The sequence below is a fragment of the Balaenoptera physalus genome (assembly GCF_965194825.1).
Source record: "Balaenoptera physalus genome assembly, chromosome: 6".
NCBI lineage: Eukaryota > Metazoa > Chordata > Mammalia > Artiodactyla > Balaenopteridae > Balaenoptera > Balaenoptera physalus.
Window position 1 is genome coordinate 39089505 of NC_138885.1, and position 14588 is coordinate 39104092.

General features: G+C 34.3%; 1 protein-coding gene across 1 annotated transcript in view; it reads left to right on the plus strand.

Annotated features, from left to right (window-relative positions):
• The window catches only part of KYNU (kynureninase), a 106378-nt gene that overhangs the window by 78537 nt on the left and 13253 nt on the right, over positions 1 to 14588 (plus strand). The window contains 1 exon segment of the mRNA XM_082465092.1: positions 13874 to 13926. Within this exon segment, the coding sequence (XP_082321218.1) occupies positions 13874 to 13926 (53 nt within the window).

Below are 14588 nucleotides of genomic sequence, written 5' to 3' on the forward strand. Positions count from 1 at the left end.
CTGCCTGGATTTAGGTTTTCCTTGCTCCTTCTCTCATTTTTAGCTGAGCTTTTGTTTTTGTTTTTTTGCCTTTTGTTATAGTTTATATCTGTTTTCTCTGATCCTTATTCCTATGCTGTAGCTCCACCTTTCCTATATGTGCCTGAACTACTGTTATTTTTGAATTTCAATATCAACTTGAACTTTAGCAATTGTGTTCCTGTTTCCCAAGCCTTTCTTCTCACTCTGCATGGTAGTTTAGCAATATTAATGCCTCATTGTGAGAGATGGCCTAAAAACTTACTGGGATACTTATGTACCCACGCAACCATGCCCATATCCTACCCAACTGATCTTACTTCCCTGAAGGCAGTGTTTTAGTATGCTCAAACTCACCCTTGTTTGCATTTGGTCATCCTATTGGATTGCTTGCTTAGAAAAGACTGTCAGTAGAGGCTTGAAGAAACACCTTGGCTGACTATAGATGAATAAAGCTTGGAGTAACCAAAAAGAAAGAGGAAAAAAGTATATAATTGTTCATGAAAAGAAGTTAATATTGTCACTGAACATTGTGGAAGAATTTTGACTTATAATCTTTTAAGACACAGCTGCATAATGTCCTTGTACCACATTTACATTCATTAAAGAAATATTTATTGAGCATCTACTATATTCCAGGCTTTTTTTTTTTTTTTAAGTGTCTGGGATATATGGACAAATAAAGCAAAGATTCCTCCCCTTATAGAGCTTACATTCCAGTAAGGACAGACAGATTATACACATAATAAAGAGCAAATTGTATGATATGTTTGAAGTTAATAAGTCCTATAGACAATTGGAAAAACAGGACATTAAAAGGAGGTATAAGAATACTCTGTGGGGCTTCCCTGGTGGTGCAGTGGTTAAGAATCTGCCTGCCAATGCAGGGGACACAGGTTCAAGCCCTGGTCCGGGAAGATCCCACATGCTGCACAGCAACTAAGTCCATGAGCCACAACTACTGAGCCTGCGCTCTAGAGCCTGCAAGCCACAACTACTGAGCCCACGTGCCGCAACTACTGAAGCCCGCATGCCTAGAGCCCGTGCTCCACAACAGGAGAGGCCACCACGATGAGAAGCCCACACACTGCAACAAACAGTAGCCCCCGCTCAATACAACTAGAGAAAGCCCACGCATGGACATGAAGACCCAACGCAGCCAAAAGTAAAAAAGAAAAAGAATACTCTGTGGAATCCTTGGCATTGCACAGTATTAAAAAGGCATTCAGGAAAGCTCACCATTGGGAAAATATGATGTGGATGAAGAGGTGAATGAGGTACAGACTGGGCCAAATAATTATTTGGTGAAGAGGGTTCCAGGAAGTGGGAGTATTTTATCAAAAGCTCAAAGACAAGAGTGTGTTGAGAAAGTCAGCATGGCTGGAACAGAATGAATAAGCTGGAGATCAGTGAGACAAAGTGGTCCAGAAAATGCAGGCCCTTATAAGGCAATATAAAGACCTGGGACACATTGCCCATTTTGCTGAAAAGTGACATGACATAGCAAATTTAAAATGATCATTCTGGTGGCTTTCTTGGGAATAGGTTGTAGGAGGGTAAGGGTAGACTTTGGGAGACCTGCTGGGGAACCATTAAGGAATGAAGACAAGAGGTGACAACAATTCAAAGCAGGGGAGCAGCAAAGGAGGTGATGAGAAGTTGTAGGCTTCTAGATCTATTATAAAAGATAGGTGGCAGCACTCTGAAGGAGGTCAAAAACAGAAATGTGGACGTCAGTTAAGGGATGTTTGCAATCACACAGAAGTGAGCCACTCACTATCTAAAATACAGTAATGGCAAGTGGGATAAAGAAAGCAGGACAGAGTTTAAAGTTATTAGGAAATTAGAGGACATAGAGAAAAGTTTGGCTAAAGGGACAAGAATGAGGGGAGAATCAGACTGATGTCTGTCCAAATGATGCTAAATTACTCAAATGTCATACAGTTATTTCAACTATCAACTAAAAAAATATTTCTTGAGCATCTACTACAGGCAAAGCAGTATGCAAACACTGGGGATACAGACAAGAATAAGCCTGTTTTCTTGGGATTTATCATTCAGTGTGACAGGGAAAAGAAAGAGAGACGTTGGAGAAACCTTTGCTGAGGAGGTGATATTTGAACTGACTGGAGAAATCCTCCTAACTCTTAGTCAGACTGAAAGGGAACAGGCAGTGGTGGGGTGTTCCAGGCAGGATCATTGAGGTCCTTGTGTTTCAAGTTAAGGAGTTTTGATTTTTATCTTAAAAACAAAGGGGTGCCATTGACGGCTCATATGGAACAAGACTGCAAATTCAAGCCTCATCACCTCTCCAGGTATTGGTTTGATTATGGGAAAAATAAATAGTTAGGCCTGGGCATCTTTAAGATTCCCTTCCAGTTTTTATAACAAACTTTACTGTAACTTTCTCATCTTTTTCATTTTCTCAAGTATGAAAGAGTACCATGTTTACATTTCCTAAGTTCAGCTACCAAATTTTTTATTATGAAAATTAAGACTGTATAAAAGCTATTTGAATGATAAATTTCTCATTACATCCTCAATAAAACAACCTTTGTGGAACTTTTGATTCTGTGAAACCTGATTATTTGATGAGGATTTTAAGTAATATACTTTCACTTGAGGTTCGGTTATAGAGGACATTAGGATATGAGATGACAGACAAACTTATTCACAATTGCTATTACAGATTTTGTTTAAAAATAAACAATTATGCTGTACCCCAAATGTTCCATTTTTTTTGTAATGCTATAACAGTTTTGTTGATTCAACACATTTTCTGAAACCATGAAAGCAATAAGACAATTGTATTTAGTTCTAAGTTGTGCCCGAGAGAGAGAGAGAGAGAGAGAGAGAGAGAGAGAGAGAGAGAGAGAAATAAGAGAAGAGGGGTGGGGAGGGGAGGGAAGAAGAAAGGAAAAAGGAAGAGGGAAAAGAAGAGGAAAAGGAAAAGGAAAAACAAAAAAGAAACTTACTCCCAGTCAGGTTTATATTCCTAAGCACAGACTTAAATTATTAAATGTGTGGTGATAAATTGCCAAATTAAAGGACATCATGAAAGCAGTTTTTAATGAAAATGTACTTCCTTAGAAAAGATTGTGATCTTTTTCTTTATATGTGGGATTTTGCTCCAGTGAATAATTGCACTTTTAACATAAGCTAAGAAAACCAGGATAAGTTGTTTTGTTTAGTTTTGGTGAGGTATGGGGTGAGGAGAGGTAAGGGGTTTGCAGAATAAGTTAAATTAATTCAGTGCATGAAATATTTAGGGATTCATACTGGAGATTCTGCCATTAAAGCCTTGCTAAGGAGATCAAGGAGCATTTTGATATTTCATTTCATAACTCTTAGCATCCAAAATCATACTGATTGGATCCCTAGTGGCTTCCTCTTACTGAATCTGAGTATCATGGCTCAAAGATGCCTTTATTGTAAGTGATGCTTTCCATTTGATAATACTTATTTGAAACTCCTTTTAGGAAATTTATGATGTTCAAAGAACAAAAAGCATATTAAAATCTTTACTTTTTATTATTTATTGGATCTCTTCCAACACCTTCTCTCAAAATTCTGTTACTATCCTCATTTTAAGTAAATTTACTCACCGCTTGATTTTTAATTTTTGATGGCAAAAGATTCAAATTTCTATCCAAGTATGATGAGATTGCATCTTAATTGTTATTGTTCATATTCAATTTGTAGATATGATTTATGAGCTTGTTGTGATAATAGCTACTTATAAGCTAATTTAATGGCTTTTAATTTTACTGCATTAGCTTTAGAATATTTGTTTATTAGAATTCATGCCACGATTTCATTTATATTACATTTCTTTTGTATTTTGATTTTACCTTTCCTGCATTCCAAGTGGTGGAGTCTTAAAATGAATTTAATTTTCCCCTAGGTTCTTAGAAATGTATTTTGAGTTTGAATATTCTTTGAAATAATCGTTTCTTTATTTGACTTTAAACAGCCCCCATTCCATCTGTCAATACTTCAAGGTGTAATATATGATCGATACACTTACTCAGATTCATTATATTAGATACCTAGGTCCATGCATTTTGAAGAAGAGAAACTGACTACAGTGATTATGAAAGGACAGAGTCAAAAAACCATTTTTTTTTTTGAGGAAGGGAAAACATTGTATATAAAAAAAATGTGGCTGTCATGTAGCCTGGCATTTTGCCAGGTCAGAACCTTAAGCATAGTGTTTAAGTAATCTAAGGAATATTGGGGTTTTTTTAGACTCTTTGATGAATTAAAAAAAAAAAAAAAAAAAAAGACTGCCCAGGCGATTTTGCATGTGTTTGTGAATATACTTGGTCATGATGGTCTATATCTGTATTTGGGCTTCAAGGATTAATAACTGTATTATCTTCAACCAATTTTTTTTTTTTAATTAATTTTTTTGGCCACCAACGTGAGGCATGTGGTATCTTAGTTCCCCGATCAGGGATGGAACACACGCCCCCGACAGTCGAAGCGGAGTCTTAACCGCTGGACCGCCAGAGAATTCCCCTGTCTTTGACTATTTATCCAAAGTCTTGGAACCTCAATTTTCTCATCTGTTTAATGAGGATGATAATAGTATCTACATCACAGGATTCTTTTGAAGATTGATTGTTTAGAACAATGTCTGATTCATAATGAAATCTGTTAACATTTGTTTTTGTTGCTCTCAAAATTAATAAAACAACTACAAGAACCTAAATCAGGATGAACCCGCAAAATCAAATCAAATTCTTTTGAGTATTTTTACAAGATCTTTGCTTGATGTTTGAGGAGTCAGTCACCTGGTTGCACGTTGTTCACTTTCCAGCATTGGAAAATAATACGGGGAAAAGACTTTATCTTTCGAACATACTATTTTAATAAACAGAATTCTTTTCCCTTTTCTTATTTAAATTAACAATGATTTTCAAAATTTTAATCTGGTTATGGTAAAAGGTATATTAGTATGGGCTCTTATATTAAACATGTATCACTGATGTTATTTATCATGAAAATATTCAGGATAACCTGAAAAATGTCAGAAGTTAAAGAAGAGATTCTAAGATTCTTTTACTTTACAAGGAATTACGGGTAAAAATAAATTTTAATAAGATAAAAATGTCATTCTCTTGTTGTAACACCCCATTTAAATTATTAATTTTTATCAAGTGAAAGTATAGAGCAATTAATTTTAGAAAGTTGTAATTATTTCCAGAAGAAATAATATTTAGAACTTCATTAAGATTACAGATACCACAAATGATTAAAAGAATATGGTAATTATTAATATTTTATATCAGAATAAAGATATAGAGGAAGAAAAGCATCACATGAAAATCAGTGACAGTTTGGGACAATTAACCACTACTGGCTTCAGGACTTTGAAGCACATACAACATGGAATAGCTCCTCCATCCTCTTTTTTCATAACTGTAAGAGTGTTTGTACTATGATTTGTTGAGTTGTTTTGATGAAAATTTTCAAGTAATTGCTTTGGTAACAGAATTCAGTGATGTCACTGTCACATCTAGATATTAGACTTTACTGCCATATATATTATCCTCCTGCTCCGGAGCACTCTCACCCAATTTACTATTGATTGTTAGGGAATTATGGTATAAATAGCCTCTATGAAGAGCCGTGTTTTCTTTCTTCTGTTTCTCTTACTCTACTTTCCTTCTCTTAATGAGTTCAATATTCACGTTGATGAAACTGAAACTTCTTACCTTTTGAGTCTCTAATTTCATTTCTTTCAGGGTTTCAATCCACTCAATGTCTCACTCCTAACAGAATCTGTCAGCAACTCTGTCTTCCTTAGCTCTTGTTTAATATCAGACATCTAGGTTTGAGTCTATTTTCCCTCTCTCAATTCTTTCTACTTTGCTATGTCACCTGAATCCATTCTTCTTGAGGAAGAGACACAGGTCCCACCCACAATTCTTAATTGTGAGCCACATAAAGGCATGAACACCAGGATTCAGAGATGGGGGCTACCCACCCACCCTTTGTTGAATTAATATTTGTTTAATTAGTTTCTACCCTGAGTCACACCCACACCCAATAGACTTTAAGCTCTTTGTGGGCAGGAACCATTTCTTTTTAATTTTTTAAATTTTTTTAATTTTTTAATTTTTTTTTTAAGTTTTCTTTTTTAAAAATTAATTAATTAATTTATTTATTTTTGGCTGTGTTGGGTCTTCGTTTCTGTGCGAGGGCTCTCTCTAGTTGCGGCAAGCGGAGGCCACTCTTCATCGCGGTGCGCGGGCCTCCCACCATCGCGGCCTCTCTCGTTGCGGAGCACAGGCTCCAGACACGCAGGCTCAGCAGTTGTGGCACACGGGCCCAGTTGCTCCACGTCATGTGGGATCTTCCCAGACCAGGGCTCGAACCTGCGTCCCCTGCATTAGCAGGCAGACTCCAAACCACTGCTCCACCAGGGAAGCCCCAGGAACCATTTCTAGTACAGCTCACTGTACTATTTCTATCTCTTGCTTCTATCAAGGTGTCTCATTAACTATTTTTGAAGAATTAATGAGTGAAATATAGGAAAACTCTAATAAGCCTGATAAAAGAAAGGTAATTTAATTAGTCACATAAATGATAGAAATAGAGTCCCTTATAACAAGCATCAACTCTAACTTCACACTAATTTCCATTAAACTATTTTACTTTACCTGAGTCTACTTTGAGCATCTGCTCTTCTACTCAGCTTGCAGGGACTGACCATCTCAGCTTCTATTTGCTTATTGGTTTGTTAAGGTACTTGCTTTGAACCCCCTCCTTCAGTTTCCTTCTGATGACGCTGTATCAACCACAGCTTCTCTCTGTGGGTCAGTGTTCCTGCTCACTTACTGGGCAGGATATGGGCTTAACTAGCTACGTTCCTTTAGATGATCACTCAAACTCTGTAAGCCTTACTTTTCTCAAATATAAAATGATGGAAACAATATCTACTTCAGAGTGTTGTTGCAAAGATTAATAAGTAAGATGACATGAAACGATCTTGCCCATTTTCCAGCAAACATGTCTTTGTTTCTGCCCTTTTTTTTCCTTAGCAGTTCACTATGCAAAAGCTTTGCCCATCCATGCCTTTTGAATAGGATTTCCTGTTGGTATGAGAACAAGCAATTTGATTTGATAGATGACTCTGAAATGTTCTATAGGACTATATAATTTCCATCCAGAAGTGACACAGATGTGGTGGCTAAGGGTGATGGATGGCAAACAATTAGAATCTCCAATGCGGCTGGCCCAGAGGTTAGTCTCCCAGTATCTTTTGTACTAAGTCATTGGATAGCAAAATATAATCTCTTTAGTGAATAAATTCAAGATGCATATTATCATCAAATAATGAGGCAACTCAGAAAAAATTACAATATCACATTTGTACTTTTTCAGATAAAAAGTTAAAGTACTTTTATGGATTCAGTAAATAAAGCATAAAAAATGATGCCTTGACCTCAGTTATAGACTCAGGTCCAAGTATTTTTTCCTCTAAAGAAGAAAACATTTTCCCTCCGTGTATTTACTTGTTCCTTTCATATTTGGGCTATGAACATGCCATCAGTACTTTTAAGCATGAACTATAATTTCCTCCTATGATACCACATTCATATCTAGGTCTTTGATGGTATCTTTGGATACCATGTATCTAAGTCTTTGATGTTTCTGTCAGATATGCCCAGCAATCATAACTCATACTCTTGAATTTTTAATAGCACTCCACAAACAGAAATGACAAATACCTAGTCTTTTAAATGAATACACAAAAATGAAAGAAAAGTCGCTAAATAAGAAAAAAAGTATTGAAGTACTCTCCCAATTTTTATTTTAAACCCGTTGAAAAAAAATGGAAAAAAAAATTCCCAGTTTTCCATTACCCTGTCTCATAGCCACTGTATTTGCCTCAGGTTTTTAAAAAAGAAAATGCCAAGAGGAAAATTTTGAATCTGTTTCCAAAGAAAGCATTACGTGCAAAAGGGCTCATACATTATTTTTTTGATTTGTAACTACAGAAGAAATCATTCTCTTTAACAAACTGTAGTATTTTTCTTCTCTTTCAAAAGATAGAAATAACATAAAACAATAGTCAATGCCTCTGTATTAAATGACAGTGAATGAATCTAATTCATTCAGGCTAGAACTCCTTTCTTTATTCCTCTTTTTTTATGCAAACATAATCTTAGCCTCAATAGAAAAGGTGATACTGAGTTCCCCTCAGTACCCAGCACAGTTCTATGCCTGCTGAAAGAATGGGTTTTCAATAAATATACATCATGATAAATACAAGTACCTCAAATAAACAATTACATTGTACAGTGACTTGTTTTCCCACTCAATTTAACTCATCCATATAGCTCAGTTATGTGTTCAGATTAACTAAACATAGGTTCTGATTCTGGATATTTAATACAAAAACATATGAGAATTTTGATAAACATACTTTTCATTTTATAATTGATTTCAGTTGTCATCAGGAATTTAATAATTTTTTTAGTAAGTTACATATGTAAATGTCACCAGACCATAAACTTAGGGGGACAAATAATTAAATAATTTTATTTTCTTTATTTTTGTCTATCAACTCATTTGATTCAGGAAATTCAGTCTTACAACTTTGAGGTATACTTAGTGACTTTTCTCAGTAAATTCAGAATTTAAGCTCTGTCAGTTCAGAGTTCTTTTCTTGTCCTTCTCTCCTTAGGATGGCATCTAAGGTTGCATGATGGGTGACGTACAGAGTGCCCAGACATAGATAAAGGAGAGGCATCTTGTCTACAGCCATCTCCTGGAATCCATTAAAATGTACCTGGCACTCCCTTGGTCATCTGCTCCCATTACTGCTACAACCTCCAAGATGTCTGTGGAGCTACCATGACCCTATGCCCTTTATCTCAAGCTCCACTGGGGATGCTGACTTTCTCAGTCACTTCAATTTCCTTCTCTGGGGAAACAGGAATTTCAGGATACTCTCTTGGGTCTCTTGGGTTAGTATGATCCTAGATTATAAATGGAGGTGCTATCACAGGCCCTTCTGCTAACCATTTTTGTATGAAGATTATGGCACCAACCTGGCATGGAGGGATTCTTACAAACCCTTTGGATTGCCTCGTAGGGCTGAGGAAACATGGCTCAGGAATTTCGTATCATTAGATCCTCCCAAACATATCTGGAATTCCCACTGACCTCTCAACCATCCCAACTCCCATCTCCTAGAACTTAACTGGGCGTAGGGAGTGCAGCCAGCTCTGTATTAGGAATATGAATCCAGTCTTTCTATTTCCCTTTCTGAAGCTTCTCATTCCTCAGCACTCACAAATGTCATTTGATTCATGGGTTAGATTTATTATTCTCTTTTCTTTTTGCTGTTTACAGCATGAACTTTATGCTAGGCTATTATATGAGACACTTGATAATTAGAATTCCAAAATGTCTATCTACTGCAAGTCAAAAGCCTTGGCTTTTAAAGACTACTGACTCTGCTATAAGTTTCAATAGCTTGCTTTGGAACTCAAAGCTAAAAAGAGTATACATCTTTTGGTGCTCTCCACTTAACAAATGACCCTGAAGCAATAAAATTTATTGATTCACTGTGGAGAAGAAAGTTTTAGAAAATTATTTGCAAATAATGAGAAAATTTTTAATTAATACCTTCAAAGTTTTTTTTTTACCACCCCAAACATTTTTTTCCAAACAATATTATGTCAGTAGTTGTCCCTGAAGCCATAGATTTTTCAAGTCAAGAGAAACTGGCAATTAATATGTGACTAAAAATATCATACATAGCAGGAGCAGAACCCAAACTGGATCATCAGTTTTCTAATAAGTTTTAGAGCTTTATTCTGGAAAAATCATTTGAAAACAATTCTGAAGTTGAATATTAAGTCTACACCTAGAAATTTAGTAAACTCAATAAAAACAGCAGAATTCATTTAAAGTCAAACAGTATAACACGCACAAAAATATAAAAGTTGAAAAGGGAGGTGGTGGGAAATTTGCCCTCATAGTCTTCATATGTGCTGGGCCTTTGAATATACTATTTGACTATCTGGAACACTTTTTCCTTCCTCCTTTGCTGAAATATACTCATTCTTCTGCTCAGCTTCCTCATCAGAGCCTCCCCTGACCATCACCACACTAGTCAGTTGCCCTAACTCATGCTTCTCCTAACAATCTTTTACCATTCATCACACATCCACATTACAAACACTCTTCTACAAACACTAAGAGACAAGTCCCTGATCTCATGAGCTTACATTCTAGTTGGGGGAGAAGAATGAAGATAAGCAAGATAATTACCAAGTTCATAAAAGATACTACATGTTCTGTTGTATATCTTTATTTTTTGGTTTCTTATCTCTTGCAATCATTCCCTTTCAGGACCCAGAACTCATTCTCATTCACTTTTGATATAATGACTTTGTGATATTTTATAATATAAATTTAGCATAATTTATAAAACTAGTCTTTTATTGAAGGAAGTTTAGGTTATTTTCAATCTTGGACTATTATTAAAAGGGATGCAATGGCTATACTTATACATAATTCACTTCATACTTGTACAAGTTCTACTGGAGAATAAACTCCCAGAAGTGAATTTGCCAGGTCAAAGAATACATGTATTTGTAAATTTTATAGCTGTTACTCATTTGTTTCCTAGAGGGGTGCATCAATAATACATATTCCCACAATAATACATGAGAGTTACTTATAAAACATGTTAATACTAACAGAGTCCTTAATAAAACTTTTGAATTTTTTCTAATCTAAGAGGAGAGCAAATGTATCTCAATGTAGCTTTCATTTGTATTTTTCTTATCATTAGTTAAGTGGAGAGCTCTTTTAAAAAAAAATTTTTTTTAAGAGCCATTTGCCTTTTCTATATATGTTGGTCATTTTTCTTGGGTTGTTATTTTTGCGTTATTGATCTCTAGATACTTTTATACTACAAAAATTAACCACTTGTGACGTAAGTTGCAAATATCACTTGATAGAACTTTCTCTTATGACTCACTGGTCTATGGAGATGATTCTATAACTTTCTCTTCAGCTTTATTAATATGATGAATGGTATATTAATTGATTTATTAACATAGTTCCACATTGTTTTCATTTTGAATTTTTATAATATAGTAATATTTTGTCAGAGCTGTTATGTCATAGCTGTTATTTTTTAGGGATTTTTAAATATTATTTATTTGTTTTTCCATATGGCATTAGAATCAGCTTGCAAGTACCAAATGAAAATAAAATGTTTGTATATTCTACTGGGGTTATATAAATTTATACATCAATTTGAGGAGAATTGACTTTTTCTTTAATAAATTTATTTATTTATTTATGCCTGCGTTGGGTCTTCTTTGCTGCACACAAGGCTTTCTCTAGTTGGGGGGCGATGGGGGGCCACTCTTCGTTGCGGTGCGTGGGCTTCTCATTGCAGTGGCTTCTCCTGTTGTGGAGCACGGGTTCTAGGCACACGGGCTTCAGTAGTTGTGGCTCACAGGCTCAACAGTTGTGGTGCATAGGCTTAGTTGTTCCGCGGCACGTGGGATCTTACCGGACCAGGGCTCAAACCCGTGTCCCCTGCATTGGGAGGCAGATTCTTAAGCACTGCGCCACCAGGGAAGTCCTGACGTTTTTCTTGATGTTGAAAATTATTCAAGTCTTTTTGCTCTTGTTCAGATTCAGAAGTATTTAAACTTTTTTTATGTAGGTCTGGAATATTTCTTATTAATATATCAGCTTGTTGAAATTTTAAACTTCAGATATTTAGTTCTCATATTAATTTTGTACCAGATTACCACACTAAATTATCTTTTTGTTCATACCAGGTACAAAATTGTATAATTTGAAAGTAGTGATAATTTACTACCTCTTTTTTCAGTTATTATAGCTGTAAAATCTTAGTACTAATGAAAGTACCTTTGGTGTTTCTCCATTATGTCTAAGTTTGACTTGGATGTGAATAAAGAAAAAATTAAACATTTTGGCCATAATTACGTATAAATGCATGCAATATATTTTATCCTAAAATTGGAAACATAGTTTAAATATTGTTATCTCCATTTTATTCTTTTTGAATATACATTCTTTCAAATATGATTTTTATAATGGCTACATAATATTCCATCATAAAAAAGTTGTATATTTATTTTATTGTTTCTGTTACAAGATATTGGGGTTGCTGTGACACTGTAAATACTATTGTGTTCATTGTCCTAGCACACACATCTTAGTGTACTCCAAATGGTGTAATCCAATAGTCCTTTGGATAAACTGGAACAAGTAAAAGTACTGGGACAGAAAACTATACATATATTTAATTTATATTTTCAAACTGTACTCCATAAAGGCTTTATTACTTATATATTCATTATTAAAGAGTTTATTTCCTTTTTACTAAATCCTTGATGAAAATAGACATATAAATTTTAAATGACTTTGCCAATTTGATATGTGAAGCATGGTCTGAGCTTCATGTTTTTTCATATTTTTAATTATTACTGAGATTGAGTTTTCACCCCCCGCCCCGAATTCATGGGGCATATGCATTTCTCCTTTTATAAATGCCTTGTCCATGCTTCGTGGCTGTGTAGTTTTGGGGGCACTGCCCTTTCTCTGATGAAAAAAACTCTTGGTGAAAACTCTTTTAAATGTGGCAAACAGCTTCCTTCTCCCCATCATTGGTTTTTCTTTTGGTTTTTCATTTGTTTTTTCTTTGTAATACAGAATTTTAAATGTGTCTGAATATATACATACGTTCCTTTATATTTTCTTTGGTTTTCATAGTTAGAAATTTTTCTTTTAAAAATCATATAAATATATGAACATATTTTCTTCATCTTTGCATTTTTTTGGAATGTTACAATTATCACTTATTAAATTGTTGTATGATCTGAGGACTGTTTTTTATATTTTCTGCCATGTTCCATTTGTCTCCCTGATGCTTCTTTTAATAGTATTGTGCTCATTCATTTAACGAACTTCGTAATATGCTATATAATATACGGCATATTCACCTTTATACTCTTCTATTTCAAAATTTATTATTTTCACTCATATATTCTATATAAACTTAACAACATTTTGCCAAATCCAAAAACAACATACTTGGAATTTTTAATTTTGGCAGTATTAAAACTAGCAATTTATTTAGGAAGAATTGATTATCAGGAATATTGTATTTCTCTTTCTCAAATTTTATATTTTTCTTTAGATATTTTGTAATTTTTTTCATCTAATAAGCACACACACATACATATGATTTTTTGTATATATATTGTATTTTATATCTGGCTAATTAACATTCTTATTAAAATCTGAAAGTAAAAATTTCTTTAGAAAATTATTTAAAATTTTGCAAAAATTATATAGGTTATTTTTTTGCCATTTCTCTTTAGAGAGCTTACTGCAAGAAAAATACATTATTGTATTAATCACTTTTTTTTTTGAGCTTTCACCTTTGTTTTAAAATCTAAAAAAAACAACATTTTTGTTCATTTTATTTAATTTTAAATAAGAACAAGGTCATTAAGTACAGGTCTCCAGATGATTTAACTTTGCAAAGGTAATACAACTAGTAACAAGAATAAATTGATTTTATACTCAATCTCAAGAAAGTTATAAATATTAATTGCCTTATGATATCATACAGTATTTATATGCTTAAGTATTTGATGACTCGTATCACACATGATTTTAAAACGCAGGCCCTAGAGTCCTATATTAATTGTGACTATTTTTATAGACCAAAATATCAAATGTTATTATTTATGTTTTAGCTTAGTGGGATGGTTTGGCCTATATTAATTGTGACTATTTTTATAGACCAAAATATCAAATGTTATTATTTATGTTTCAGGTTAGTGGGATGGTTTGGCCACGAATTAAGCACCAGATTTAAGATGGATAACAGTAAGTGTATTCAATTTTACTTCACAAGTCACTTTGTCTTAACTTTATTTCAATTTTCATCTGTCTTTGTATGATATGTAATATACATGCCTCATGGAGAGTGCACTTTGAAAATGCCAATGAGAATTCTTAAAATAAGAAATGACATTTCTTCAGTGTAAGACTAAGTGTTCATAGATTTTAGCATGATTTTGAGTCTAGCCTTTTGTAGGGAAATAAGAAGAAGTGAAATCTAAAGTACTCAGATCTCATCAATATGGAGTACCTAAAACATCAGGCAGGGAAAACAGGAAGGAATTGTTGGCCTGGAGTCAGACCCAGAGAGACTTAGGTATCAAACCCACTTTGCTGCTTAATAGTTTTGTGATGTTGCACATATTTATCATTTTGGATTTTTTGGTTTTTTTCCTCACATATCTAATGTGAATAATAATAACTATTTCAGGGTTTGGTTTGAGAGCAGGACACATTCTAAGCTATAAACCAAGTAGCATACTATTTAATAAATGTTCATTTTTATCCCTCTATTTTCCCTAATTTTCCTTCGTTTGTGGCTTTCACCACATACCAAATAGTAACCCCAATGGGTAGAAATGAAAGTACACCATGCGCAGGGAGTTCTCAAATTGCCCTATTTCTTTTTCCTGAGTGACTTATTCTTC